General features: G+C 43.6%; 1 protein-coding gene across 1 annotated transcript in view; it reads left to right on the top strand.

Moving 5' to 3' along the window:
- LOC141270627 (uncharacterized) overlaps nt 1–16,286 on the top strand; it is a 129,870-nt gene that overhangs the window by 97,992 nt on the left and 15,592 nt on the right. Inside the window, exons 2-5 of the mRNA XM_073680699.1 lie at nt 29–178; nt 308–487; nt 571–694; nt 778–875. Of these exons, the coding sequence (XP_073536800.1) occupies nt 77–178; nt 308–487; nt 571–694; nt 778–875 (504 nt within the window). The 5' untranslated portion in view covers nt 29–76. The remainder of the gene's footprint in view (nt 1–28; nt 179–307; nt 488–570; nt 695–777; nt 876–16,286) is intronic.

Below are 16,286 nucleotides of genomic sequence, written 5' to 3'. Positions count from 1 at the left end.
TACACCAGCTCATCTTCTCCCCTTTCAGGTCCCTTCAATATCGGATCCTCTTAGTGGGGATCTTCTATGTAAGAGAATGTTCCTGATTGACCCATCAAAGATGCATAGGAACAGGGACAAGATGTCGGAGAGGTTATTACACCTCACCCTAGAGATCCTCTTCCGGCTTACAGGAGAGGTGAGAGATTCTGATGACATCACATTACATCATTGTTATCTATGGGAATAACAGATGGACAGATCTGGAGAGGTGAGGACTCTGGAAATGTCTGTAGTGAGATTTATTACTGTGTCTCTCCATAACCAGGATTACACAGTAGTGAAGAAGACCTCTAGTGAGCGCTGTCAGGCACCTGTATATGAGGGATGGGAAAGACCCCTGAGCCCAATCACTGGGTCTCCACCTCACCCCCTGATACATGAGGACATCCATGACCAGAAGATCGTAGAACTCACCTACAAGATGATTGAGCTGCTCTCTGGAGAGGTGACACTGCTGGGAATGCTGGGACATTATACAGTAACGCTATGAAGGGACCGGGGGGGTGACTGTATCATTGTATGTGTCAGGTTCCTATAAGGTGTCAGGATGTTGCCGTCTATTTCTCTATGGAGGAGTGGGAGTATCTAGAAGGGCACAAAGATCTGTACAAGGACGTCATGATGGAGGTTCCCCAGCCCCTCACATCACCAGGTAATAGACAGGACTAAATACAAACGGCCTATAATTATCTGTATGTAAAGAATGAATTCAGTCCCTGTATGTGTTTCTTCCAGTTCTATCCAGTAAGAGGACAACACCAGAGAGATGTCCCCGTCCTCTTCTTCCACAGGACTGTAAACAAGAAAATCTCGATGTTCCTCAGGATCAGCAGGTAGATGGAGAGAAGGTGTCATGAGATCTTCCCTATGATATGTAGACGGCTGTGAAGGTCTTGTGTTCAGTCTTGTTTTATCCACCAGTATTATATGTTTTATACTTTTGTAATGAGAACAGTGGAGATGGCAGGATTAGAGGTGATCATAGATGTGACTTCTCCTGTCTGTGAGTGTGTACATGTGTATGTATATGTGTATAAGTGTGTGTACACACCCGGATGCATATGTTAAATGGTTGCCCCCATCGATGGTTTGGCACTGAGCATTAGCATGTTTGAAAAATGAACAATTTCTGGCAAACCGCAACGGATTGACACTTGAGCTCCCAAGACTCAATATAGTTTTTGCCGACATATAGATCTCTCAACTCCACCATTCACAGGAACGCTTGGCTCGGCTGAGTGCTCTAGAGTTTTCTACAAGAGAGTTCTGTGGCGGTTACTTATCTCTTAGGCTGCGTGCCCACGATGCGTTTTTCATGCGTTTCCGCTGCGGAATTTCCGCAGTGGAAACGCATCAAAAACGCTTGGTAATCCGCACCCCATGGTCGTCAATGCACATGCTGCGGATTTTTCCGCAGCTTTTCTGCAGCGCTCATAAATCGGCAGCATGTTCATTAATTTTGCGGAAGCGCAGCGGAATTGCCGCCATTGACTTGCATTGAGACGCATATAATCCGTGTCTGTACATTTGTACACGCGGATAATATGTGTTTCAATGTGCGGATGGTACCCAGGTCTGGAGGAGAGAAGACTCTCATCCAGACCTGGGTACCATTGTACCTGTAAAAAAAAAAGAATAAAATAATAAAGTTTATATTCACCTGTCCGGCGGCCCCAGCTGCGCTTCTCCTTCCAGGACCTGAGATGACGTGGCGGTCATGTGACCGCAGGCTGTCTCGCGAGAGCCCGGCAACCAGGAAGAAGCCAGGACGAGCGCGACAGCACACACGGCGGGGCATCAGAGGTAAGTATAGCTTTATTTTTTTATTTTTACGGTCACACTATATAAATCCATGCCGTTTGCATGGATTTATACAGTGTGACCTAGTTGTCAAGCACTTTCCAAGTGATGCTATCGCCTGGAAAGTGCTTGTCTGTCCGCATGCGTAAACACATGCGTTAAAGCATGTGGATACGCATGTGAATCCGCATGTATTCCGCATGTGTTCTGCAGGAAAAACGCATGCACAATCTGCATGCGTTTTTTCTGCCAGGGAGATGCAGAAATTTTCTGCTTCATTTCTGCATCGTGGGCACATTGCCATTCATTTTGTTCTCTTAGGCTATTTGAAATCCGACATGCCGGATTCTTCTCTCCTCAACATTTTTTTGTTGAGGTAGATACTCATTAGCCTGTTGGCCAATACTGGCGAGTTTGGCCGACATTAGTCTAATGTGTATGGATTGCTAGCGAAATCTAGGGTGAAGCAGAGCTCCGACCGCAGCTGTTAACATTTTTACCACTTACTGGCAGGGGCTGCTGATAGGTTGCACTGACAGTCGAGGGGCTGCTGAAGACCTCTGTGCTTGTCATGACGGTTCTCCTGTGAAAGCCAGTGTTCAGCTGATGTTCTTAGGAGACTATGATTTTGTCTATACATAGCAGTGCTAATTATATGTATGTATTGTACTATACAATACAAATACAGTCAAAGGTGAAAAAAATGTTTTTAAAAATATGAAAAAAGACAAAAATGCAAAAATTTAAATCACCCCCTTTTTGCCGCTTTACAAATAAAGGCATTAAAAAAAAAATAATAATACACATATTTGGTATCCCTGAATTCGTAAAAGTCTGATCTATGAAAATGAAATGTAAAATAAATTAATCCGATCGGTAAATAGAGTAGCGTGAAAAAAAAACAGAATTACGTGTATTGGCCTCAACATTGAAGTAAAATGCAATAAGAGGAAATCAAAACAGTGTATCTATCCCAAAATAGTATCAGTTAAAACATCAGCTCAGGGAGCAAAGAATAAGCCCTCCTACATCCCCATATTCCAAAGAAAGAAAGTGTTCTGGGTCCTGGAAAATGGCAACATAAGTAACTTTTTATTTTTATTTTTTTACAAATTTTAAAAAAAATTTTTTTACCACTTAAAAGAAAAACTATAAATGTTTGGTGTCTATGTAATCGTACTGACCTGGGGAATCATATTGTGAAGTGAACATGGTAAATAAATAAAAAAAACAACTAACAATTGTGAAATTGCACTTTTTTTGCAATTTCAATGCACTTGGAATTTTTTTCCTGCTTTCCACTGTATCACATGATAAAATAAATGGTGCCATTCAAAAGTACAACTTAAAAGTAAAAAATGTTTGGTACTGTGTTAACCAGTAGAAAAAAGATTGCAATGTATATACACTGCTCAAAAAAATAAAGGGAACACTCAAATAACACCATTACTGACCCACTGCCAAACCGGTCATGCTGAAGGATGTTGCAGGCAGCGGATCGCTCTCCATGGCGTCTCCAGACTCTGTCACATGTGCTCAGTGTGAACCTGCTTTCATCTGTGAAGAGCACAGGGCGCCAGTGGCGACTTTGCCAATCCTGGTGTTCTGTGGCATTTCTTTGGAGGGCCGGCACAGCCCTCCATGTGCTGGCCAGAGGTAGCCTAACTGCCATTAGGTACCGAGATGAGATCCTCAGACCCCTTGTGAGACCATATGCTGGTGCGGTTGGCCCTGGGTTCCTCCTAATGCAGGACAATACCTGACCTTATGTGGCTGGAGTGTGTCAGCAGTTCCTGTAAGATGAAGGCATTGAAGCTATGGACTGACCCACCCGTTCCCGAGACCTGAATCCGATTGAGGACATCTGGGACATCATGTCTCGCTCCATCCACCGTCACGTTGCACCACAGACTGTCCATGAGTTGGTGGATGCTTTAGTCCAGGTCTGGGAGGAGATCCCATAGGAGACCATCCGCAACCTCATCAGGAGCATGCCCAGGGGTTGTAGGGAGGTCATACTGGCACGTGGAGGCCACACACAATACTGAGCCTCATTTTGACTTGTTTTAAGGACATTACATCAAAGTTGGATCAGCCTGTAGTGTGTTTTTCCACTTTAATTTTGGGGGTGACTCCAAATCCAGGCCTCCATTGGTTAATAAATTTGATTTCCATTGATGATTTTTGTGTGATTTTGTTGTCAGCACATTCAACTTTTTACAGAACAAAGTATTCAATGAGAATATTTCATTCATTCAGATCTAGGATGTGTTATTTGAGTGTTCCCTTTAATTTTTGAGCAGTGTATTTGTGTTTCTTCAGATACTTTGTTATATCATGCCTGATAAAGAGACTTAAGAAGTCTCGAAAGCTCGCTTTGTAACATCATTTATTTTATTTTTGTTCGCCATTAGAGGATATCATAACTACAAGATTATTGCAAAGTACAACTTCTCTCACAAAAAAAACAAGCCTTCGTGTTATGTGGACAGAAATATAAAAAGGTATGGCTCTCGAAAAAAGGGGAGGAAGGAAATGAAAACAAAAATATGGAAAATAACTCTGTGATGTAGGGGTTAATCCCTTCTATATAAATAAATAAGTTGAATAGTAGCGGTCCCAGCACTGAACCTTGGGGTCACCACTCATAACCGTAGACCATTCATAGTAGCATTCACCACAACTCTCTGGTCTTTGAGACCGTTTTCGGTCCTATTACAAATCTTACTTTCTAATCATGTAGACTTTAATTTATCCGTAAGGCTTTTTTGTGGGACAGTGTTACTCTATCCACAACTACACCGCTGTCCATTTTTCTACTCACCTCTTCATAAAAACGAATCTGGTTAATTTGACAACTTCTGTTCTTAGTGAAACCGAGCTATCACTTTGGATGTTATATTACATCACATACCTCTCTATATAATTCCTTACAAGCCCAACAAACATTTTTCTCACATTGGATGCTAAGCTTACTGGTCTATAATTACCTTGGAAAGACCTGGAACACCTTTTGGAAATTGGCACCACATTTTGTTTGGGCCACTTACTTGGCACAGCACCAGTCACCAGTTTATCTTTAAGAATTATGAACCGGAGCCCAGCAATAACTGAACTAAGTACCTTAAGAGAATGTGGATGCAGCCCATCTGGGCCCAGGGGTCTCTTCCGTATTGGTGTCATGTAAATTACCTTAGGCAACATCTACCTTTAAACAACTGAGTATATTAGATGACATATTAGCCCTTTAAGGACTAGGGAATTTTGTGCTTTCATTTTTTCCTTGCCTTCTTTCTACTGGGTGTAGTAGTAGTAGTAGTAGTAGTAGGAAGCCAAGCCAGCCACCTAGTGTGTTCAGTCAGACAGTAAATAAAACTGAATTAATACTTTACAGTAATGATACATTTTATAGTTTATATAACATATGCATAAGAAATACAAGTGAGCAATCAAATAATAAGTAAAACACCTTTGAAAGTGGTAGCTACCATGCTACTGTCTTGCCCCTAATAGTCCACCTACTTGCCGATGATGATACTGTTATTAAAATATCCTAAGTCCCAGGTGCAGTAAAAGCACTGGGAGAAGCAATCCTCATGTGTCTTCCGGTGTCCCGTTGGTGGGTACGCAGGGAGCTCCGGCCGGTTTCATCCCTGGAAACCACATATGTTCGTAGTGATGAGGCATGTGAAGTCAACTGGCTGCCTTTTACTGAGTCCTTCTAGAGGCAAAAACCTACGGGTTTCGAAGAAAAGGTTCTTCTTCATCAGGGTATGGCTGGTGCAGGTATTGGTTTCCTTAAATAGCCTAACTCCTTCCCTCCGCTACAGCTGTTAGGCACATACATGGAAAAGACACAGGGGAAGAGGAAATATTAGAATATGGCACTATCAGTTAAAAATGAGTAAATTATTTGTTAAAAAAAGTTTATAAATATGAGTAAAATAAATTAAAAATATGATATATATATATATATATATATATGAAAAAATAGAAAAAAATATATATAAATATATGGAACTAAGAGTGGATGGAAAATAGGTAACACACTCATATATAGCTAAAACTAATGTAATAGGGGAAAGCACCAATTAATTTAAAAGAGTGTGAGATTGTAAATAAATGCACAAATACTTGCCCCTGCTTCATTACAATATGTATGTACATCCAGTACATTATGAAGTCTACATTAGGCAGGCGACAGAGATGGAAATGGAGGGGCCAAAAAAAAGAAAACTCAAAAGGGGTATAAATGGCGCATTATTGAAACTACCAGAAAAGGACCATGATTAGCCCAATCAAGCGTATAACTCAATCTCATGATTGAGACCACTTGGGGCTAGACTGAGTATAAATATCGATTTAGATTCAACTCTAGGCATTTGGCTGAGATCATCCCCTCCACTCCATTTTTTAGGGACAGTTTGAATGTAAAAAAAAAAAGGTTCCTTTACACGATTGATTATGGGCATCCCAATAGTGACATGATAGTCCTTTTATATAGGCTTTTAATGTTCTAATAATGCTCCCTAACCCTTTTAGATAATACCCGTTAAGTACGTCCAACATATAGTATAAAGCAAGGGCACTGGATAACATATAACACCAGATGCAGAGCAAGAAATGGTCTCCTTAATTGTAAACTGTTCCATTGGGTCAGGATGAGTACATTTAGTCTGGATAATTCTTGGCATTGGGGATTTTTTACAACATGCACTTTTCCCACACAGTGTAAAACCCACATTTCTGGACAGAAAATCTGTGTTGGCCTTCTGAGCCTTTGTGCGTAGACCCTTATCAATTATTGTTGGTGCTACTAGGTTGCCCAACGTTTGTGTTTTTCGATACACAAACTTTGGATCATTACATATAGTTTTATCCAGTTGCCATTGAGTTGTCCTTTAGGAATATTAGTAAGCCAGGCAAGGAGGTGACATGAATGAAGATGTTTGAGTCCACCTCTTTGTGGTACCTCTGTGGCTAAATGGTCATGGCAAATGTACCTGACATTTCGTGAACTACTCCATTTTCATTTTTAACCATATGGACAGTATCATGATCAACAAGTAAGTGGGCTATAGGGGCTTTTTACAATAACGACCGTAGCCCGCCAGCTTACACATGAGAAAACTTATTATTTGATTGCTCACTTTTCACCAATCTTGATGAGGTGTTTGTCAATGTGTTCATTGCACTTGCATTTTCTTTTACACATATGTTTTATACTCGTTTAGTTTTAGTATTTTTATTTTAGGTTTAATATTTTAACGCATCAGTCTGCTTTATTTGATCTTTTTTTGTGCAGAAACATGATTGTCCAGGTCACGCTGATTACGGTAATAACAAACATCGATTATTTTTCTTTTAAAGTGTTGAAAAATATTCAGGACCTTATAATTTTCTTTGCTTTGTTTTGCTATTTTCCAAGATCTGTAACATTATTATATTTCTGTTGATGGAGCTGAGTGATGGGATACTTTGGCACGATGAGCTGTTGTTTTTACTGACACCAGTTGATGCTTTTTGATGTCTATTATTACATTCTTTAGGGCTAAGAGGTGACAAATTAAATGCAATTTTGCATACTGATTTTTTTTCTCTGTGGCATTTATCGATCCGGGTGACTAATTCAATAATTAGATCGAACTTTAATTAACAAGGCGATGTAAAAAATGTTTATTTTTTTCCCCTCACCCATGACAGCACACCTTGAGAGAGGGATCCGCCCCACCAAGGACAGGAAACCGTCTGAAATAAAAGGGCGGTACCTCTCCCTCGCTTCAGTTGGTTTCCTGTCCTTGATGGGAACCTGTCTGTGCACCGGGTTCCAGGTTCCAGAAGCGCCGTCCACTGTTCCCTGGAGCCATGTCCGAGCATGCGCAGGCAGTGAGGAGGGCTCCGGCTCCCCGCAGACCGCCGCGCTGTGATCTCCCTGCCGCAGGCCCCTGGCTGGCCGCACGCCGGGAGCGGCGTCTTCCGGGTGTGACGCGCCTGACGTCGCGGTGCACGCCAGATCCCTCATGGCGGCACCCTGTAAGCGCTTGACGGCCGGCTTTTGAAACCTCGGCCGGCGGGCGTCAGGAGGGGGGAGGACACCTGAACCGCAGGAGGTTCCGGATGTGCCCTATTTAAGGTGGGGGGGGTTGTCCTGGTCAAATGCTGCCTATACTCCTGCTTGTGATATAGCAGCTATGGCAGACCAGGACAGCCAGGAGCAGCAGCAGCCGACCCCTCCATCTCAACAACGCCAGCGGAAGAAGCAGTCGGACACCTCTGACACGGACAGCCGCTCCAGCAACGGTAGTGGCAGCAGGAGAAGTAAGGTGTCGGACGCTTCAGGGCCATCCAGAAAGGATTCATCTTATGTCCCGCCACAGCCTCCAAATCCGGTACCCTTTTGTGACTTCAGGGGTGAGTGATCTTCGTGAATGTCACTTAATAGTAATGGAAAGTTATGTGCTTCATTCCTTAGGAACCTAAGAAGAGTAGCGTCAAACAGAAGCACAGGGTTTGCGCCTTATGCCAAGTCCCCCTTTCCATAGATTGGCAGAAACAGCTTTGTGCTAGCTGTATTAACCAAACCATAGCGGAGAGCACCCCGGATTTTGCTTCTAATTTGAGGTCCGTAATCCGAACATAGGTTCAAGATTCCCTAAAAGGCTTACTTAAGGGGAAAAAGAGATCCCATAAGGATATCTCCTCCGACTATGAATCATTCTCCCAGTTAGAGGATCCATGCCTCAGTGATTCATCATCCTCCTCTTCATCAGACAGTGGTAGGCCCTGTTTCTCTATTGAGGGTACGGACAAGTTGGTCAGAGCAGTCAGATCTACCATGGGGTTAAGGGAGGAGAAGACAGCCAGGTCCCTGGAAGACATTATATTCGCAGGCCTGGAGGAAAAAAAGATGCTCCTTTCCAGTGAATTCTAAAATTCAGACCCTTATAGACTGGGAATGGAGGAAGCCTGAGAAATCGGGAGTGTTGCCCTCATCCTCTAAAAGAAGGTACTCCTTCGAGGATAGTGTCTCTGGGTCCTGGAATAAAATTCCTAAAGTTGACGGGTCTGTCGCCCGATCATCCAAAAAATCGTCCCTACCCCTGGAAGATTCTGGCAGTCTAAAGGATGCTCTAGATAAGAAGGCAGATTCCTTCCTGCGTCACACCTGGGAAGCAGCGGCAGGGGGCCTGAAACCAGTGGTAGCAGGCACTTGTGTCGCTAGGTCACTCATGGTGTGGCTTCAACAATTAGAAGACCAGCTCAAGGATAAAAAGATATCCAGAGATAAAATCCTCTCCAATCTACAGTACCTTTACTACAGGCAGCGTCCGCTTTCCTTGCCGACTCCTCAGCGGATTCGGTTAAACTCGCTTCCAGGTCTGCTAACTTATCTAACGCTGCCAGACGAGCCCTGTGGCTCAAGGGTTGCCCAGGAGACCTGCAGTCTAAACATAAACTATGCTCCCTTCCTTGTGATGGTAAACTCTTGTTTGGCCGAAAACTGGATGAGATTTTAGAGAAGGCTGGCGACAGGAAGAGAGGTTTCCCAGGGTTCACGGGGGACACAAAAAGGTCCTACTTTCGGAGGGAAAGATTTAACCGGCGTCGCCCTCCGGGAGAAAGGAAAAGATGGGGGCCTCGATCTAAAAAAGACTCTGGTTACATGTTTGGGGGGCCATCTTCCAGTACCAAAAAATCTCCCCAATGACGCAGAGCTAGAGGTCGGGGGAAGGCTTTCCCATTTTATCCCAGCTTGGGAAGCCATTACTTCAAATCCCTGAGTGTTGAGTATCATAAAGAATGGCCTAAAGATATGCTTCCGTCAAGTCCCTCACCGAACCTTCATGATCACCTCCAGGAGGAAGTCCAGGGAGGAGCAGATAGCCCTAGAGTCGGAGGTGCTAGATTTAGTCAACAAGCAGGTCCTTCACGAAGTTCCGGATTCACAATGGGGAAGGGGATTCCCCCCCCCCTATTTGTGATAAAAAAAAAACACAAATGGGTCCTTAAGACCATTATCAACCTCAAAAGTCTAAATCAGCTGATACAGAATCAGACTTTCAAGATGGAATCAGTGAACTCGGCAGTAAAACTCCTACACCACAATTGTTTCATGGCAGTTATCGACCTAAAAGATGCCTATTATCACATCCCAATCCATCCAGACTACCAGAAATACCTAAGGGTTAGCCCTATTCATCCAAAGGGAATTTAGGCATTTCCAATTTACTGCCCTACCTTTTGGACTCTCGATAGCACTGAGAGTGTTTACAAAGTTTATAGCGGAGGTGACAGCTTTTCTCCGAATCAAAAACGTGGTGATTGTTCCCTACTTGGACGACTTTCTGGTAATAGGGAAATCGGAGGACCACTGTTCCTTTCAACATCAGCTAGGATGGTTGATAAATATTCAAAAATCAAAACTATCCCCCTCAAGGACTCAGATCTTTCTGGGCTTGACCCTAAATTCCCAACTCCAATCCTGCTTCCTCCCGGAGGACAAGGTTTGCAAAATAATCAGCTTGGTCTCAAGGGCCATAAAGTCTCCAGTGATGTCCCTGAGAGGAGCAATGTCCCTACTGGGCTCCGTGACGTCCTGTCTCCCGGCAGTCAAATGGGCCCAAGGTCATATGAGGCTTCTTCAGTGGGAGGTCCTGTCAGCGCAAAAATCCTTCAACGGACATTTAGAAAAAAGACTATCTCTTTCCTTGGAGACGGTAGACTCTCTCTCATGGTGGACAAACAGGGAGAATCTGACCTCAGGCTTGCAGTGGTCCAGACCAGTCGACCATACAATTACAACAGATGCAAGTGGCTCCGGCTGGGAGGGTTATCTAGCAGATCTCTCAGTTCAGGGGCTCTGGCTACGTCACGAAATAGGGACATCAACGAACCTAAAAGAGCTTTTGGCAGTGGAGAAATCCCTGATAGGCTTCCTTCCCCACATACAGGGTCGCCATGTCCAGATCAGGTCCGACAATCGGACGACAGTAGCTTATATAAATCACCAGGGAGGAACAAGATCACGCTCCCTGATGGTAGTGGCAAACAGAATCCTGCAACTAGCAGAACAGCATCTCCCATCCCTCCGTGCTCTTTACATCCGGGGGGTAGAAAATTCAAAGGCAGATTTCCTCAGTCGCCACACTTTAAGACAAGGAGAGTGGGCTCTAAACCCGGTAGTCTTCCAACAGATTATCCAGCTATGGGGGTCACCGGACATAGATTTGTTCGCCACCAGGGCGAACCGGAAGGTGGAGAGATTCTGTTCACTAGATCCAACAGAGAATCCCTATGCTGTAGACGCTCTCCAGATACCCTGGAAGTTCAGGAGGGCTTACGTTTTTCCACCGATAGTAATGATCCATGCAGTTGTGAGGAAAATTCAGGAGGAGGGGGCAAGGATAATTCTGATAGCCCCTTTTGGCCAAAAAGACCCTGGTTCTCCCTGCTTCGCCTAATCCCTGGGTTCGGCCGGACCTTCTCATCCAGGGGCCGATGTTCCTTGCTCAAGCCAAAGGTTTCCATCTGGCGGCTTGGAATTTGAGAAGTTGTTACTGAACAATAGGGGGTTTTCACCAGGCCTAGTTTCCACCCCATTGGGTAGTAGGAAGCCCACAACAACTAAGATTTATAGCAGAATCTGGGGAAAATTCCTGGATTTTATAGACTCCCCGTTGTCGGATAAACCTCCAATTAAAGATGTCCTAGAGTTTTTACAGAAGGGACGTGACCTGGGGTTAGCTACTGGAATACTTAAAGTTCAGGTGTCCACCCTAGGGGAGCTCTATAATTGCAACCTGTCGGGGAACATGTGGGTCTCTAGATTCATTAAATCCTGTTCCAGAGCTAAGCCAGTTCGGGCTCTCAAGAGTTCCTCCCTGGGACCTGAATTTGGTTTTAAACGCACTCTCTGGCGACCCATTTGAACCCCTGCCGGTTATCTCTCCAAAGTTCCTCACCCTAAAACCGTTCTCCTAGTGGCCCTAACATTGGCCCGTAGGGTGAGTGACCTGCAGGCCCTTTCTGTTGATCCCCCCAAACACGCAAATTCATGATGACCGGATCATCCTACATACAGATCCAGCATACCTTCCGAAAGTAGTTTCCAGATTCCACTGTAATCAAGAGATTGTGCTTCCCTCATTCTGCAGTAACCCAAAAAACCCTGGGTAGGTTAGATTCCACAATCTAGATGTTAGAAGGGCTTTACTACAGTACATAGACATGACTAGTCAGTGGAGGAAGGACCACTCCTTGTTTCTGGCCTTTCAGGGGAGTAGGAAAGGTCACGGGGTGTCAAAGGGAGCTATTTAAAGGTGGCTTAGGGAGGCCATTTGTCTAGCTTGCATATCTACAGGTGTTCCGGCACCGGACGGTATTAAAGCTCATTCCACCAGAGCTGTAGCGACCTCCTGGGCAGAGAGAGCAGACGTCTCAATTGACCAGATATGTAAAGCTGCTACTTGGTCTGCACCATCCACCTTCTACAAGCACTATAGGTTGGATCTATCCTCCTCTGACCTCACCTTTGGGAGAAGGGTACTTCAGGCGGTGGTCCCTCCCTAGGGTTCTTATATTCTCCAAAATTCTCTCAAGCTGTGCTGTCATGGGTGAGGGGAAAACACCAAGGTTACTTACCTATGCCGTTTTTCCTGAACCCATGACAGCACCCGTAGGGCCCCCCCCCCCCCCCCCCTGTCTCTTTCTCACACCCTGGTGAGCACTTTACATTTTGGGTGATTATATCTATTGTAGGTGTTGGTTATGTGTCTAACCTTTTCTGGAGGTCCTCTCAATGCTCTGCAATCCAACTGAAGCGAGGGAGAGGTACTGCCCTTTTATTTCAGACGGTTTCCTGTCCTTGGTGGGGCAGATCCCTCTCTCAAAGTGTGCTGTCATGGGCTCAGGAAAAAACGGCTACCAGTAAGTAACCTTGGTGTTTTTCCTTTCTTTTTTTAATGTTGGAAACGGGTTTATTTCAACTTTTAATTTTTATTTAGTTCTTTATATTTTTAAAAACTTTTTTATTTTTTAGTTACTTTAGGGGACTTGAACCTGCGATTGTTTGGTCGCTTATACATTATACTTCAATAACATAATATTGCAGTGTATATAGTAGCCTATGGCGGAGCTATATAGGAGGACCTAGATGACAAGTTTACAGCCCAATCATGTGAAGAGTCCAACCAAGTCTCAGCAACACCAAGAACATCAAGATGTTCCTCCAGTACCAACGCTTCAAGCTCTCCCATTTTACTTGCCAGTCTGCTGGCATTTGTCAATATATACTTTATATTTCCTCCCATTTTACCAAATGTATTTTCAGAAATACTAATTTTTGAAGATTTATGGTAACATTTATCTTCACTGTTTGTAATACATGGATCTCCTTATCTATTGACCCAATGCTCCCCCCAGAGTCTATTTCTCCACCCTCCAATAAAATCAGACCCCTCTCTAACTTACCTACTCCTATGATTTCTGCCTTCACCTCCCCCTTTGTCCCTAGTTTAAATGATCCACCACCCCTGTTAGAATTCTCTCCATCAGAATAACAGACATCTTCTGTTCAGATGCAGTGTACCTGAAAAATACAGATTGCACCCCAATGAAAAGTCAGCCCGGTGGTCTAGGAACCCAAATCCTTCTGCTCTGCACCAAGACTTAAACCATGCATTTAACTCCCTAAGTTCCTCTGTCTTTCTGGTGATGCTCATGGCACAGGCAATATTCCAGAGTATACTAAACTAAGAGGATCTTCCTATCAGCTTGCAGTCTAATTTTTTTAAAATTATTCTTAAGGATCCTTCACCTGCCACTCATTCTGTCATTGGTTCACATGTGGATTATAACAGCTGGATCATCACCAGCCTCCTGAAAAATATTTAGATTTGAGAGTCCTCAGTGGTTGATACCTTTAATCGATTTCATCCCACCATCAATCTAACACTCAACTACTCCTGTACTGAAATTAACTTTTTGGACACCATCATCAAGCTACAGAACAATGAAATAGAGACATCCTTGTACCGGAAACCAATTGACCGTCCTACATACCTTAAATTGGACAGTTTCCATCCAAAACACATAAAAAACTCTATTGTTTACAGCCAAGCCATCAGATACAATCGGATATGTTTCAACCCTATGGATAGAGACAAACACCTTGATGGCTTCAGAAAGACCTTTTTGAAACAGGGCTACCATCCAAGAACAATTGAGAACCAGATTACAAGAGCCACTAGAATATCAAGGAATCATCTCCTACATTACAAAACTAAACAAGAAAACAACCGGGTGCCTCTAGTAGTCACCTACAATCCAAATCTGGAGGCGCTAAGAAGAGCTGCACGGAAACTACAACCCTTACTACAGAAAGATGCCCAATTACAATCCATATTTCCAGACCCCACACTTCTGTGTTTCAGGCAGCCCCCAAATCTAAGAAGCATCATTGTCAGAAGCTCCCTGTCATCTCCACCAGCTACAGGAACCTTTCCTTGCAACCAGAAAAAATGTAAAACCTGTCCGTTTATAATGACCACAGACAGGATAAAGATCCCCAATTCACATCAGGACTGTAAGATCCCAGGTACTTTCAGCTGTATCACATCTAATGTAGTGTACTTAATTATATGTACCAAATGTCCAGCTGGGGGTCTTTATGTAGGGGAGACGGGGCAAAAACTTAGAACAAGGATGAATCATCATCGCCACACAATAAAAGAAAAAAGAATAGATCTATCTGTAGCCAAGCATTTTTGTTCCCCTGATCACAGCATAAAATACATGAAATTACTGGTATTAAAAGGTAACTTCAAATCTCAAAGAGAAAGAAGAATCTCAGAATATAAACTGATGGTGACCTTTAACACTTTCAGAGCAGGAATGAATGTGTCGCATGGATTTATGTCATTCTACATCAACTAAGGAATGTGCCCCTCAGACTTGAGGCCATCATAACACTGGACCTAGTCACAGGACAATAAAACCTTCACACTCCTTTTCTATTAATTACTAAAATATTTATAGCCAGAACTGTTTCTCATCCATAATAACTCTGCTTTCCATCACCTGTCTTACCTATTGCATTTTTTGTGTGTCTTATTGTGTATAAATATGTGACTCTTCAGATTTTGTGGTATATTAGCCTGATGAAGAGATCTGCGTAGTCTCGAAAGCTTGCGATTTGTTACCATCTTTTCAGTTAGCCATTAAAAGGTATCAACCACTGAGGACTCTCAAATCTAAATATTTTTCTATCTACTGGCTAACACGGTACAAGAATATATATTTTCCCAGCCTCCTGAAGTAATTTATCAACCTGTTCCACCTCAACCGACCCCTGTCACCTGGGAGACATTAAACCAGTTTTGGCAACAAATTATTCTATCAGTCTACCTAATTGTAGAATAACCTATAACCACCAACTGTCTAACCCTACCTACATTACCCTCCCTCCAGATACTAGATGGGCTGATCTCCCAGGTATTACAGAGAGCAATAGGATGGGACGCTAAGGCAAGTATCCTTGGCATTGTCATGGGTTTAACGCGACAGAGAGGAGCCAAAAGACCACAGCGTCTGAGTTCACGTACTCCTGCATTGAATAGAAGCACTTCTCCCCCTTATTAAATGGTGCTTGTTTCTTTTAGCAGTGCAGGCATTAAACTGCTCAGCTTGGAGTCTCTGTAGCTTACTTCTTGGAAGTTCTCAGCTGTGCAGTATCAGCCATTCCCCTCTCCTATATAGCCTCTGCTCTGGCAATCTGGATTGCCAGTGTTAAGTCTTGTACTGCCTGGTGAGGAGTGGAGGTGTTCGATAGAGGCGTTTAAGAAGAGTTGTTTTGTGACTGTTGCTTGGTGTTTTGGTTGTGTCCCTTCTGCTTCTATTTTTGTTTACCTTCCTAATCCCTTTGGTGTTTCCCTCTGTTGTCTGTGAGCGCATATTTTGTATGTTTGGTACTTTCAGTTATTCCTGTACGTCCTTTCCTTGTTTGTCTGGTTTGTGTATTTACATACACTATTCCTCCCCACTTCCCTGTGTGGGGGAGGGGACAGAGAAGGGATGATTCAGGAGAACAGCAAGGTACGTGACCCCAGCATCTTTGCCATCTAAAGTAACCTGGGGTGCGGGGATAGCAAGGGTGCCCCTAGCGTTAGGGACAGGGTACAAGCACCTGGTCCCAGGTTATCAGACAACAGTTTTGTGACAGGCATGGTCTGTCACCGAAGATGCTCAGACTTGTTGGAGGGGGGTTCTACCTAGTGGAAGCTTGGGGTGATAACATAATTTCTTATTTAAAATATTCTAACAAATTAAATACTGAAATAAAGAAATGACAATCATAGTGTAAACTCACTCTTCAGTTGGCTGTAAGTGGAAGAGAAGAGACTCCATTTTCCTTATCTTCCTAGGGTAGGCCTGGACAACATAAGTCC

Source organism: Phyllobates terribilis, unplaced genomic scaffold, assembly GCF_046119375.1.
Source record: "Phyllobates terribilis strain yellow unplaced genomic scaffold, ASM4611937v1 Scaffold_5__5_contigs__length_657084704, whole genome shotgun sequence".
Lineage (NCBI taxonomy): Eukaryota > Metazoa > Chordata > Amphibia > Anura > Dendrobatidae > Phyllobates > Phyllobates terribilis.
The sequence above is the reverse complement of the archived record's forward strand: the minus strand, read 5'-3'. Positions and strand labels throughout refer to the sequence as shown.